Source organism: Dipodomys spectabilis, unplaced genomic scaffold (genome assembly GCF_019054845.1).
Source record: "Dipodomys spectabilis isolate Male_0828 unplaced genomic scaffold, ASM1905484v1 ptg000069l, whole genome shotgun sequence".
In the NCBI taxonomy this organism is placed as follows: Eukaryota; Metazoa; Chordata; class Mammalia; order Rodentia; family Heteromyidae; genus Dipodomys; species Dipodomys spectabilis.
The window spans coordinates 5,823,569-5,836,894 of NW_024870746.1; the positions used below are offsets into that span (position 1 = coordinate 5,823,569).

The 13,326-nt window shown below is 39.8% G+C and overlaps 1 protein-coding gene across 6 annotated transcripts in view; it reads left to right on the top strand.

The window, feature by feature from the left end:
* Positions 1–13,326, top strand: part of LOC122109273 (GON-4-like protein) — an 83,577-nt gene that overhangs the window by 30,174 nt on the left and 40,077 nt on the right. For all 6 annotated transcript variants that reach the window (XM_042681517.1, XM_042681518.1, XM_042681519.1 and 3 more), the window contains 4 exons: positions 929–1,121; positions 9,034–9,135; positions 9,992–10,032; positions 10,312–10,415. In XM_042681517.1, the coding sequence (XP_042537451.1) occupies positions 929–1,121; positions 9,034–9,135; positions 9,992–10,032; positions 10,312–10,415 (440 nt within the window). The remainder of the gene's footprint in view (positions 1–928; positions 1,122–9,033; positions 9,136–9,991; positions 10,033–10,311; positions 10,416–13,326) is intronic.

The window sequence follows — 13,326 nt, forward strand, 5'->3', positions numbered from 1 at the left end:
TAGGATCAGATGTGATCTTAGTGTTCTTTTATTTTCTTTCTTCTTGATTTGTTCTGGTCCTGAGGCCTGAACTAAGGGCCTAAGGACTATCCTTTAGCCTTTTTGCTTAAAGCTGGTGGTCTACCACTTGAATCATAGCTCCACTTCCAGCTTCTGTGCTGGTTAATTGAATTTAAGAGAGTTTCCCAGACTTTCTTGCCCAGGCTACCTTTGAATCTCTGTCTTCAGATCTCAGCCTGCTGAGTAGCTAGGAGTACAGGCCTGAGCCACTGGTGCCCAGTTAGTTAAAAATAATCACTTAATTCTGTTTCTGTCATAAGGATAGACATAGAACAGTGGAACAGAATTTAAAGATAAAAAATAAACACATTTATGATAGGTTGATTTTTAACAGGTATGCAAAGAGCAGTTAGTAGAAAAGGAATATTTTTTTCAGCAGACAGTGTTGGGATAACAGGAAGTCCATATTGCAGAAAAGCTCAACTAGAGATGTGGCTGTATGAGTGGAAAAAGCTGAGCGTGTGAAGCCCTGAGTTCAAGTCACAGTACAGGGGAAAAAATTGACTCAATTTTACCCTTCATAAGGGTGAATTTTATGGTATATAAAGTATATATCTTGGAGTTTTCAATTACCATTTCTTGCATAAGAAGCAGAAATTTTTTTCTCAACTCTCCCTACTTTAATTTGTTATGATAAAATAAATCCTTAAAACAATATTTTATTCTTTCTATATGTATATCTTAATAAAATTATGTTTTTGAAATGTTAGATTCAAAATGATGTGATTTCACTTAAAAGTTTTCAGACAAAACAAACCCAAATTGTTTAGAGGAAAGATCTTATGATTAAGCTAGGATGAAGAGATGGTATGGAGAATTTTGAAGAATTATTCACTTAGTGGCTTCTTTTTCCTTCTCCTTTGGCTAGTCCATGGATGACAGTCTCATTGCATTCCGAACTCGGTCTAAGATGCCCCTGAAAGATGTTCCCCTTGGCCAACTCGAGGCAGAGCTTCAAGCTCCAGACATTACACCAGATATGTATGACCCCAATACAGCTGATGATGAAGACTGGAAGATGTGGCTGGGGGGACTCATAAATGATGATGTAGAGAATGAAGGTAAGTGATTTTTGTTTTTATTATTCATTTTATTATGTTTGATGAATATTTATTAGTTGGAAGCTTAATAAATTGAATTGTGGCCAGATAAGGTGGTATATACTTGTGGTATATACTTGTGTATATACTTGTAAGCTACAAGCTTAAGCTATTGTTTATTTGGGAACCTAAGGCAAGAGTATCTTGGACTCAGAAGTTTGAGGCCAGCCTGTGTGATATAGAAAGACTTTCAAATGAGGGAAAGGGAAGAGGGAGGTGAAGAGAGAGGGAGGGAGGATTATGGAGGCTAGGGTATGTGATTATTGTTTATGAGGGCCCAATTCACAGCACTAGAAAAAAAAAAAAGGAATGATCCCATTCTTTTAAAATTTGTATTCAGCTATCTGGATATTCCCAAACCCCTTTTTTTTGTTTTTTATGGAGACTTCCTTTTTTTTTTTTTTGTCGGTTGTGGGGCTTTAACTCTGGGCCTAGGTGCTGTCCCTCAGCTCTTCAGCTCAAGGCTAGCACTCTACTACTTGAGCCACCGCACCACTTCTGGCTTTTTCTGCTTATGTGGTGCTGAGGAATTGAACCCAGGGCCTCATGCATGCAAGACAAGTACTCTACCACTGAGCTACCTTCCCAGCCCTTGTGGAGGCCTCCTTGTATAGCCATGATTGCTAATGGGAAAGGGAAACCAGCAAGGCTTGTCTGTGTAGACTCTTGGTCTCTATAGTGTTTCTTCACATAGGTGTTCTGAGTTAATTTAATTTGTGTTTAACTGATAGTTGCCTTAATGTGGTTGTCCCCTCCTGCCACATTCCCCAACCTACCCACCCCTCTTGTTTTTTTCAAGTATTCTCTTGTGAGTCTTGAATACTAAAGATCCTCCTTCTGCATAAATACATAATTTTATATGTGATTTCACAAGGCTTCACAGCTTCATCAAAAGAACATTGTTTTAGTAAGAGTGTTTATGATGAAAGTAAAAGAACTCTAAGTCCATCTTTCTGAGGGCAAATGAATAGAGACTTGAGGAAAAAATAGCAAAACCTGCAATGGAACCTAGGCATCGTAGGATCTTTCTTCCTCTTTCTGTGTCACTCAAGCTTCATTCTCAATATTTTCTTTTTCTTTCTTTTCTTTTCTTTTTTTTGTTGGTTGTGGAGCCTGAACTCTGGGCCTGGGCACTGTCCCTCAGCTCTTCAGCTCAAGGCTAGCTCTCTACCCCTTGAGCCACAGCGCCACTGCTGGCTTTTTCTGCTTATGTGGTGCTGAGGAATCGAACCCAGGGCCTCATGCATGCAAGGCAAGCACTTTACCACTGAGCCACCTTCCTAGCCCTCTTTCTTTCTTTTCTTTTCCTTTGTTCCTTCCTTACCCCTCTTTCTTTTCCTTTCTTCCTTCTCCTCGCCTTCCCTCCTTCCCCCTCCTCTCCCCTCCCTCCTTCCTTGTACTAGGGTTTGAACTCAGGACCTCCAGGTTGTTAGGCAGGTCCTCTGCCATTTGAGTTACTCTGCCAGCCCTGTTTTGTGTTGGCTATTTTCAAGGTAAGGTCTCACTTCACACTCTGGCTGTCCTGGACTGTAGCTCTCCTATTAGTGCTTCCTTTTGTTGCTGGGATAATAGACATATGTCATTGCACCCAGCCATTGTGCTTCTGCTGGACAGGAGGGTGCTACAGTGCCCAGACATTGGTTGTGATGGCATCTGGGAACTTTTCTGTCCAGACTGGCCTCATATCATGATCCTCAGATCGCTACCTCTCATGCAGCTAGGATTACAAGCATATAACCACTGTTGCTGATTCAAGTTATTTTTTCTTTAAAGTTGGTACTCCATGTATTCTTGCTTTGACAATCTTAAGAGTTTCAGTTTGAGAAAATCCAGGGGAACAAATTGGCTTGATCTGATTGTGATGCCTAATCTCTTATCTCTTGGTGTTGGGTGGAACTGATAGGGTTACTGTTTTAGCATGCAGTCCTGTGATTGACAGCACCTCATAGAGCAGTGCAGTTGGAGTATGCAGTTACCCAGAAGAATAGTTTTACAACATTGGGGAGGATAGGTAAAAAATTGGATGGAAATAGAATCAGTAGGTAGGTAGGCAAAGCAAGGAAGAAGTCAGTGTAAGTAAATAAAAGAAAACAATGAGTTCATGAGTTGGATGTGCTAGTGTTTGCCTTTAAACCCCACCTACTTGGGTTAGAAAGCATTGCACTTTGAAGCCAGCTGGGCAAAAAATAATTTAGACTGAATTAAAAAAAAAGCCAGGTATAATGGCTCAGGTCTGTAATCTGAGCTATTTGAGAGGCAGAGGTTAGGAGGCTCACTGCCAGAAGCCAAGCATAAGACACTCTTTGAAAAAAATTAAAGGAAAAAGGGCTGGGATATGACTCAAGAATTAGATAGCTTGAGGACTTAAACTCAAGCTCAGTATTACAAATGAGTATGTCCTTGAGTATACTTTTTATGATACTATTGATTTTATTGTACATCAGTTAGCAATTTTTTTTTTTTTTTTTGCAAGTCTTGGGGCTTGAACTCAATGCCTGGTCACTGTTCCTGAGCTGCTGCTGCTTTTTTTTTTTTTTTTTGGTCGGTCGTGGGGCTTGAACTCTGTGCTTGGGTGCTATCCCTGTGCTCTTCAGCTCAAGGCAAGCACACTACTGCTTGAGCCACAGTGCCACTTCCGGTTTTCTAGTGGTTTATTGGAAATAGGAGTCTCATGGACTTTCCTGCCCGAGCTGGCTTTGAACCACTATCCTCAGATTTCAGCCTCCTGAGTAGCTAGTATTACAAGCATGAGCCACAGGCGCCTGGCTTGTTCCTGAGCTTCTTTTGCTCACTACTAAAGCCTCAGGGCCACTTCCAGCTTTTTCTGTTTGGTACTGAGGAATCAAACCCAGGGCTTCATGCAGGCTAAGCAAGCACTCTACCACTAAGCCATATTCCCAGTCTTTAGCAAATATTTATGTAGTACTTTTTTTTTTGTGGGGGGGAGGTCGGCTTGAACTCAGGGCCTGGGCACTGTCCCTGAGTTCTTTTGCTCTACCATTTTGATCCATAGTTCCACTTCTGGTTTTTGGGTGGTTAATTGGAGATAAGAGTCTCATGGGGACTTTTTCTGCCTGGGCTGGCTTTGAACCTTGATCCTCAGATCTCAACCTCCTCAGTTGCTGGGATTATAGGCATGAGTCAGAGGCATTGCACTAGGTTCTGTGATCTATAAAGGAATATAATCATTTAGTCAGGGAATAAAATCTAACAGGGCGCCTGACCCATTGTTAGGTTCATAATACTATTATTATTATTGTTATTATTACTATTATTTTGCCAGTTCTGTGCTTGAACTCAGGGTGTGGGTGCTGAGCTTGAGCTTCTTTTGCCTAAGGATAGAGCTCTACCACTTAAGCCACAGATTCACTTCCAGCTTTTTTTTGGTAGTTTATTGGAGATAAAGAGTCTTACAGACTTTCCTGCCCAGGCTGGCTTTGAACCATAAACTTTACATTCAGCCTCCTGAGTAGCTAGGATTACAGGTGCGAGCCACGAGGACCCAGCTAATACACTTTATTTATTTTTGGGTTGTCCAGGCTGGCTTCAAGCGATCCTTCTGCATCAGCCTCCCAAGTGTGCATGTTACCACGCCCTGCTTGTTGTAAGGTTTTAGAAGAGGGAAAGATAATTCCTATTAGGATGATCAGCTGTAGCTACATGAAAGAGGTAGGTAATTGTGATGGACTTTTGAAAGATTTTGAGAAAAACAATGAACAGGGAGAAAAAAGATGAAGAGGAGACAGGTGGATGGAGGTGATGTGCAATCATATGTAACTGGGTTCTATAAGCTTTTATCCCTCCCAGAGGGTTGTTGTCTTTTTTTTTTTTTTTTCTGTTGTGAGGACAGTAGGAGTAAATGCTTGGTCTAGATAAATCAAATACTGAATTAAAAAAATTACTAAAGCCCCTCTAGAAGAGAACATTTTCCTGCCCAAAAATAACCACTGATACCCAGTACAAAAACAACAAAACAGAAACAACTACTGATAATAGTTGGAGGAGCATCTGTAACAATTACATAGTTTTGTTTACCTCTTACTTTTACATGTTTAGGAATAGGAAGGATTGAATTCTCATGCTATATTTCAATTTAAGGTTTTTCTCAGATAGGAAAGAGAGCTAATATTCATCTTACCATTTTTTTTTACTCTCTTGCAAAGGTGATTATAAATAAGAAAATGCACCCAATTGTGTAAATAGGAAGAGATGAAATTTGAAGCTGATTGTTGACATATCAGTTGAAGAATCAGCTCCTTAATAATCAGTAGTTGATATGTTATCCTTTTAGTATTTCTGATATTAATCTAAGCTTCTGGAACCCGATGAGAATCTCAGGAGAAATATAAAGCTTTCTTCCACAAAAACATATGTACACTTTTACATATACACATACTATGTATATACATACATACATATATGCATGCATGCATGCATATCTCTTGGATGACATTTATTGACATTTCTTTCTTATTTGCTACTCAGACTTGAAATCAGGGCCTCAGGCTAGCACTTTATTACTTGAGGCACCTTTTTAGCCCGTTTTTTTGCTGGTTATTTTGGAGATGGAGTCTAGTGAACTTTTTCTGCCCGAGCTGCCCTCAAATCTTAATCTTCTAGGTCTCAGCCTCCAGAATAAGCAGAATTACAAACAGGATTCACTGGCTTGACATTTCTTTTTTTCTACTAGCCCACTGGAAAAATCTTTGAGATCAAGATTAAAAGCCTCCACCGGATGCTAGTGACTCATGCCTCTAATCCTTTCTAGCTACTCCGGAGACTGAGATATGAGGATCTTAGTTCAAAGCCAGCTCAGGCAGGAAAGTCCAGGAGACTCTTATCTCTAATAAACTACTCAGAAAAAGCTGGAAGTAGCACTGTGGCTCAAGTGGTAGAGCACTAGCCTTGAGCACCAAGAGGCTCAGGGACAGTGCCCAGATCCTGAGTAAGATCCCAGAGAAAAAAATGTCATTGTCTTGTTCAATATTAGGATTCCTTTGTTATACTACTAGGACTAGAAACCATTTTAATTTTCTCAGAATATATCTCAAGAGAAGTTAAGCCACTTTTTATTTTAAAACTTTTCAGAAGCAAAACCTACTTCTTGTTTTTGACAATAAGTTGAGTTTCTCAATCCTTATCAGGAGCAGAAATTTTGCTGCTGTCATTTTGCCATCACCTTTGTTCAAAGAGCCGAGGAATGATTAGGGAGAAAAGGATATAGAGATTTGTTCATCAATTGAGGAGCATAGAGCAGTGTTTCTCATAGGACTTTTAGAACATAAATCAGAAATAAGGAGTATAAGGATGTGTGTGTGTTGGTAATATTTATTGAGGATACAGATCCAGGGTCATACCTCCTGAGTTAGAATCTAATGAGTATTGTATAGGAATCTAGTTCTTATATATCCTAAAGATTGGAAAATAATTGAGCATGTATTGTACATCTGTAATCCCAGTATTATGGAGCTTGAGGCAGGAGGATCTTTGAGTTCAAGGCCAGCCTAGGCTACTTAGTTCTGACCTCCAAAACCAATAATAATAAAAAAAAAGCATGGTGGCTGGGCTCTGGTGGCTTATCCCTGTATCCCTGTAAGCTACTTAGGTGGTTGAGATCTGGGCAGGAAAGTCAGTAAGACTGTTAGCCCCCATTAATTACAAAAAAAAAAAAAAAACTGGAAGTGGAATTGTGTTCAAGTGGTAGAGTGCTAGCCTTAAAAATATTTTTTTTTGAAATGGCGCTGTAGCTCAATCGGTAGAGCATTCACCTTGAGCTGAAGAGCGCAGGGACAGCGCCCAGGCCCAGAGTTCAAGCCCCATGACCAACAACAACAACAAAATAATATTTTTTTCCCCTCATATTTGCCAAGTGGGTACTCTGAAAATATTGGTTGACTTACTTGTGTGGTGTGGGCAGAAGCTGTCTGTTACAGTTCTTACACACAAGTAAATGCGTCCAAACTTGTACACACTACCCATATGTCATAGGCCTTTTCTACAGCTTTCATTACTCACCAGTGTATGTAAAGAACATTTGACAATGAGACTTCCTTAGAGCACACACACTGTTAGATTAGAAAGTAAGGAGAAATTTTGTGAGAGAAGTCCCTAATAGATAAAATGAACTTGGTATTTAAATAGCTATCTATCCATAAATAATGCAAATTAGAGTTAATCAGTATAAAATTTCCAACTACTGTGTACAAAAATGTATATATAAGCTAGATGCTGGTAGCTCAGGCCTGTAATAGTACCTACTCTGGAGGCTGTGATCTGAGGATTGTGGTTCAAAGCAAGCCTAGGTAGGAGAGTCCATGAGCTCTAACCACCAAGAAATCAGAAGTGGAGCTACAGCCATCTCAACTGGTAGTGCTGGACTTGAGCAATAAACATCAAGGACAGTGCTTAGGGCCTGAATTCAAGCCCCAGGACTGGCGCATGCACAAAACATTGTCTATAAATAGGGTCCTAGCTTCTATGAATGTTGAGCTAGGAGAGTTTTTTTTTTTTTTTTGTCAGTCGTGGGGCTTGAACTCTGGGCCTGGGCGCTGTCCCTCAGCTCTTCAGCTCAAGGCGAGCGCTCTACCACTTGAGCTACAGCGCCACTTCTAGGAGAGTTTTTTAAACACAGTCTGGGCAATCTTATGAGAACTTGTCTCAAAACAAACAGCTGTGAGCTGGTTACTCATGCCTGTAATACTACATACTCAAGATGCTGAAATCTAAGACTCACAGTTAGAAGCCAGTTTGGGCAGAAAAGTCTGTGAGACCCTTCTTAAATGGCCAAAATGCTGAAAGTGGCTCAAATGGTAGAGTGCTAGCCTTAAGCAAAAAGAACTTAGGGATAACAACCAGGTTCTAAGTTCAAGCCCCAGTAGGCTGTGCAGTCATTAAATTGCAAAAATTTCTTCTAGTGCTAAGAATAGAATTCAAGGCTTCAGGCATATTAAGCAAAATTTCCTATTACTAGGCTATACCTTCAAACCTAAATTATGGGAGTAAGATGATATTTTTCCTCACATATCCTTAAACCAGTTCGATCTTAAGAAAATTTTTTATGTATTATACTAACCATTAGTCACATGTGACTTTTGAGAAGTTGAAATATAGCTAGTGTTGAGGAACTGAATCCTAAACTCCAATAGTGAAAAAAAATTATATTGTTAACATTAAAGAAAATTAAGGTGCAGGGCTGGGAAGGTGGCTCAGTGGTAGAGCGCTTGCCTTGCATGCAAGAGGCCCTGAGTTTGATTCCTCAGCACCACATAAGCAGGAAAAAAAAAAAAAGCCGGAAGTAGCACTGTGGCTCACAAGTGGTAGGGCGCTAGCCTTGAGCTGAAGAGCTGAGGGACAGCGCCCAGGCCAGAGTTCAGGCCCCACGACTGGACCCCCCAAAAAAAAGAAAAGAAAATTAAGGTGCAGATGGTATGGCTCAGTTTGTCTCACATACATAAGCCTTGGACTCTATCTGTAGCATATCATTCTTTTATTTAGTTTTAGTATGGCACAGATAGCTTTTACAAAAAAGTGTTTTTTTCCTGAGATGCACTACTCAAAGTGAGATTAATAAGATAAATTATATGTTCAGTTTTCTGGCTTTTGATGCCTATTGAGAGATTTATTTGAAGGAAGGAGGCAAACTGACTTTAATTAGAGAAGTAGATGAGATGATCCAGTGGTGAGAAATGACCCACACAAAGGCATTAGGAAAAAAAATAATGTTTTACTCAACAAATTAAGAAATAGGATCTTAATTGGAACAGATGGTTATGGTATTAGAATCTTAATTGTACAATGTAGTATTGAAAATCTTAAATTTTTTTCTAAATGAGTTTGAACTTGGGAGTAAGTATCTAAAATATTTTTTCCCCAGATGAAGCAGATGATGATGATGATCCAGAATATAATTTCCTGGAAGATCTTGATGAACCAGATACAGAGGACTTCCGTACTGATCGAGCAGTGAGAATCACCAGTGAGTCTGTTTACTATGAATCCTGCTCTTGTCTGCTCTCCTTGTTTGTTTACTTTGTAGATTTTTGGGGATGAAGTTTGCAGCCCACCAAGATAGGACATTTAAGTTTTCTCTTTTTGTTCATTTCTGTAAGTATTTAAAATTAGGTATATATTTAGAAAACTGTCCATTACTTATTTGTATATCTCAAAACTGTGTATTGAGTTCTTACTATTTGGAAAAGTTTACTTGGAATGGCAAGATGAAATGAGAGAAGACTTCTGTTCTGTGGACAGTGAGCTTGGTAAAGGTACAAACAAAAAGATTTGTAATACAAAGTATGGTGCTAAATGAGTTATATGGAAGGTATACCATTTACCTAACAGAGGTTGTGCTCTCCTAGTATATAGAGTAGTATGGGAGCTTAGGATATTCAGGCTTCTAAAAGCATAGGTAAGTTTTGCTGTTGTTGGTTTATTTTTGCCAGTCATGGGACTTGAACCTCAGGGGTTGGGTGCTGTCCCTGTGCTTCTTTGCTCAAGGTTGTGCTCTACCACTTGAGCCATAGCACCACTTCTGGGCTTTTCTGAGTAGTTTATTATTATGGACATTCTGCCTGGGCTGGCTTCAAATTGGGATCCTCAGAGCTCAGCCTCCTGAGTAGTCAGAGGATTATAGGTGTGAGTCACCGGCACCTGGCTCAATAGTGTTTTTTAAATGAATGCATGAAGGATTGATATGAGGATTTTGTCATACTGTCTTATTGGAAACAGAATATACTTGTGAATACATTTGTGTCTGTAGCGTTCTCCCTTATTGCAAAATGAAAATAATTTCTGCCAGCAACACTTTTTTTTTAAACTTTTTTTTTCCACAGAAAAGGAAGTGAATGGGCTAATGGAAGAGCTATTTGAAACTGTAAGTAATTTTCCTGGAATGAGAACAAGGGATGATGAGACAGCGATCCTCAGATCTCAGCCATCTGAGTAGCTAGGATTACAGGCATGAGCCACTGTTGCCTAATTGAGACTTCTTTCTTAGCATAATAATTATTGCAAATGTAGGGTTATGGGAGCCCTGAAGTGAAAAATGTTCCAGTGCAGGTGCATTGTGGGTGTAGCATTATTAAAATTCTGTAATCTGCTGTTTATACTTAATTTTGTCCATTCTTCAGGAAGATGTTCTGTTTGTCCACAGTTCCAAGATGAGATGGGATTCTCCAATAAGGAAGAAGATGGCCCAGAAGAGGAGGAACGTGTGACTGAAACTCGGCCTAACTTTAATACCCCACAAGCCTTACGGTAGGCTGGCTAAAGACCTTGAGGTTTAAAATGGAGGAAGTAGGTATTTTTGATAAGGTTTTTAGAATCATGAATAATTTCCCAGCTTCAACTAGCTTCTGTTGCTATTGTATGGGTGAAGAACTCTGGGGGAGTTAGATGTTAAGTGAAGTCTCCTTGTTACGGGACAGTGCAGCTATAGATCAAGCTGTAACTGTTTGGGAAAGGAGAAAAAACAGTAGCTGGCATCCATAGCAGCTTCTCTAGGTGAGTGGTTCTGGAGAAGTATGTAGGACTCCATGTGGCCAGCCACAGAAACTACACTAAATTGTAATGTTCAGTATGTCTCCTTACTTGTCATTAACATCTGGTAGAGGATCTGAAAGGTTTTTACTCTCCAAGGCATTAATTGAGCAAACCATGAAGCACCTGCAGCACTGATCTTCTTAAATGAAGTTGGAACCATCCAGAAAATGGAGGCTTTAATTTTCCCTGCATTTTTTGCTGAGGGTTTAAATCTACATTTTATTATAATCCATATGAATAGGTGCATACAATAAAAGCTAGATGACTAGAGGTCAGGATGCAGTGTGTGCCATGGGTAGAACAAAGCAAAATTAATAGACCTATAGCTTCTCATTAGTCATGTTTTTTTTTGTTTTTGTTTTATTTTGTCAGTTGTGGAGCCTGAACTTTGGGCCTGGGCGCTGTCCCTCAGCTCTTCAGCTCAAGGCTAGTGCTCTACCACTTGAGCCACAGCGCCACTTCCGGCTTGTTCAGCTTATGTGGTACTGAGGACTCGAACCAAGGGCCTCATGCATGCAAGGCAAGCACTCTACCACTGAGCCACCTTCCCAGCCCTCTAGTCATGGGTTTTAACTAAACAACATTAGTACCCAAGTAGAGAACTTTGGGTACATTTGAAAGTTCAGCTAGGCCTTCAAACCATCCACTTAAAGTATAAAAGATGATATAATAAACTTATAAAAACCAGTAATAGCTGGGTGCCGGTGGCTCATGCCTATAATCCTAGCTACCCAGGAGGCTGAGATTTGAGATTGCAGTTCAAAGCCAGCACAGGTAGGAAGGTCCATGAGACTCTTATCTCCAATTAATCACAAAACTAGAAGTGGCACTGTGGCTCAAGTGGTAGAGTGCCTTGAGCTGAAGAGCTCAGAGACAGTGTCTAGGCCCAGAGTTCAAGTCATACTACTGATAAACAAACAACTCTAACAAAATAATACCTTTCAGACTCCATTGTAACAAATACTACAATGGAACTGCACTAAAAATCTCAAGATACCAAGACAGTATTTGGCCCACTTATTTCAAGTAATACTTCATAGAACATCATTTTGGTATACATACAGGTTTGGTATAAATATAGCTTCTTGGGAAGCTATAGGTTTTGATTTACAAACATATTCTGGTTCCACCAATCAATTATGTATGTATATTTTTAAAATTGGGAATTAAGAGCTAGGTGTGCTGGTATAACCATGTACTTCTTTTACTCTGGATGCTACAGTAGGAAGATCATGAAGTCAGGCTCATTCTGGACTACAGAATGAGTTCAAGACTAGCCTGGGATATATAGCAAGAGATACTACCTCGGAAAAAAGTCTCCTAAAACAAAACATAAACCCTAAAAACCAGCCTGGACTTAGTTCCATAGGCTGGCTTCAAACAACAGTCCTCAGATCTCAGACTTCTGAGGAGCTAGGCTTATACTCTTGAGCCATCAGCCCCTGGCATGATATTTTCATTGATGGTAGTATGGTAATACTCTACATTTTGTTCATCTAAACTATCAGGCATTTTAGCATATTTTCTTCATTCTAGAAAGGTTTTGACTTTTTAAGGAAGGAAGTCAGGATAGCTGAATGGATAGGTAGATGGATAAGCAAGACCTGGGCACGGAGTAATGGGTAAATTAGAGATCAAATATTTGTATCCTGTATTACTGTTAAGAACAAGTCCCAGAGTAATATGGACGTCAGGATGGTGCAAGAATGAGTTTCTACTAGGTCCTAGCAGATATTTCTCTGCTCCTGGATTTTTATTTAATGTCCTATCTATTAATGTATTATTTAGAGGAGTGATTGTAGAACAATAGTGTGTGACATAATTCAGATTGTGTGTGTGTGTGTGTGTGTGTGTGTGTGTGTGTGTGAGAGTGTGTGTGAGTGACTTAAACGCAGGGTATAGGCTCTGTACTTTAGTTTTTGTGCTCGAGGCTGGTGCCCTATCACTTGGTCCATAGTTCCACTTCCAGCTTTTTGGTGGTTAATTGGAGATAAACAGTCTCATAGACTTTCCTGCATAGGCTGGCTTTGAACCTCAATCCTCAGATCTCAGCCTCCTAATTGGCTAGGATTATAGGTATGAGCCACTAACACCTGGCCAGAATATTTTGTGTGAGAGATGTTGGTAGTACTGAATCTAGGGCCTTAATTAAGCATTCTAGGCTCACACTCTAACACTCATAGTTGCTGGATTATGTTATTTGTATCTATTCTATCATTTTAGGAAAGTATTTGGTTAAGGCTTATATTATTGGTTAAAATGAGATTTAAGGATTAACAGGAAATGGACATTTTTCAGTTTCTTTCTTTTTTTTTTTTTTGGTCAGTTTTGGTGCTTGAACTCTGGGCCTGGGCGCTGTCCCTGAGCTCTTCAGCTCAAGGCTAGCACCCTACCACTTGAGCTACAGTGCCACTTCCAGTTTTCTGGTGGTTAATTGGAGATAAGTCTCATGGACTTTCCTGCTCAGGCTGGCTTTGAACTGCAATCCTCAGATCTCAGCCTCCTGAGTAGCTAGGATAACAGGCGTGAGCCGCCGGCTCCCTGGTTAGTTTCTTTTAGTATACCATTACAAAGAATATATTGGATATATTGTGAACTAAGGGAATGATCAGATTCATTCATCTTC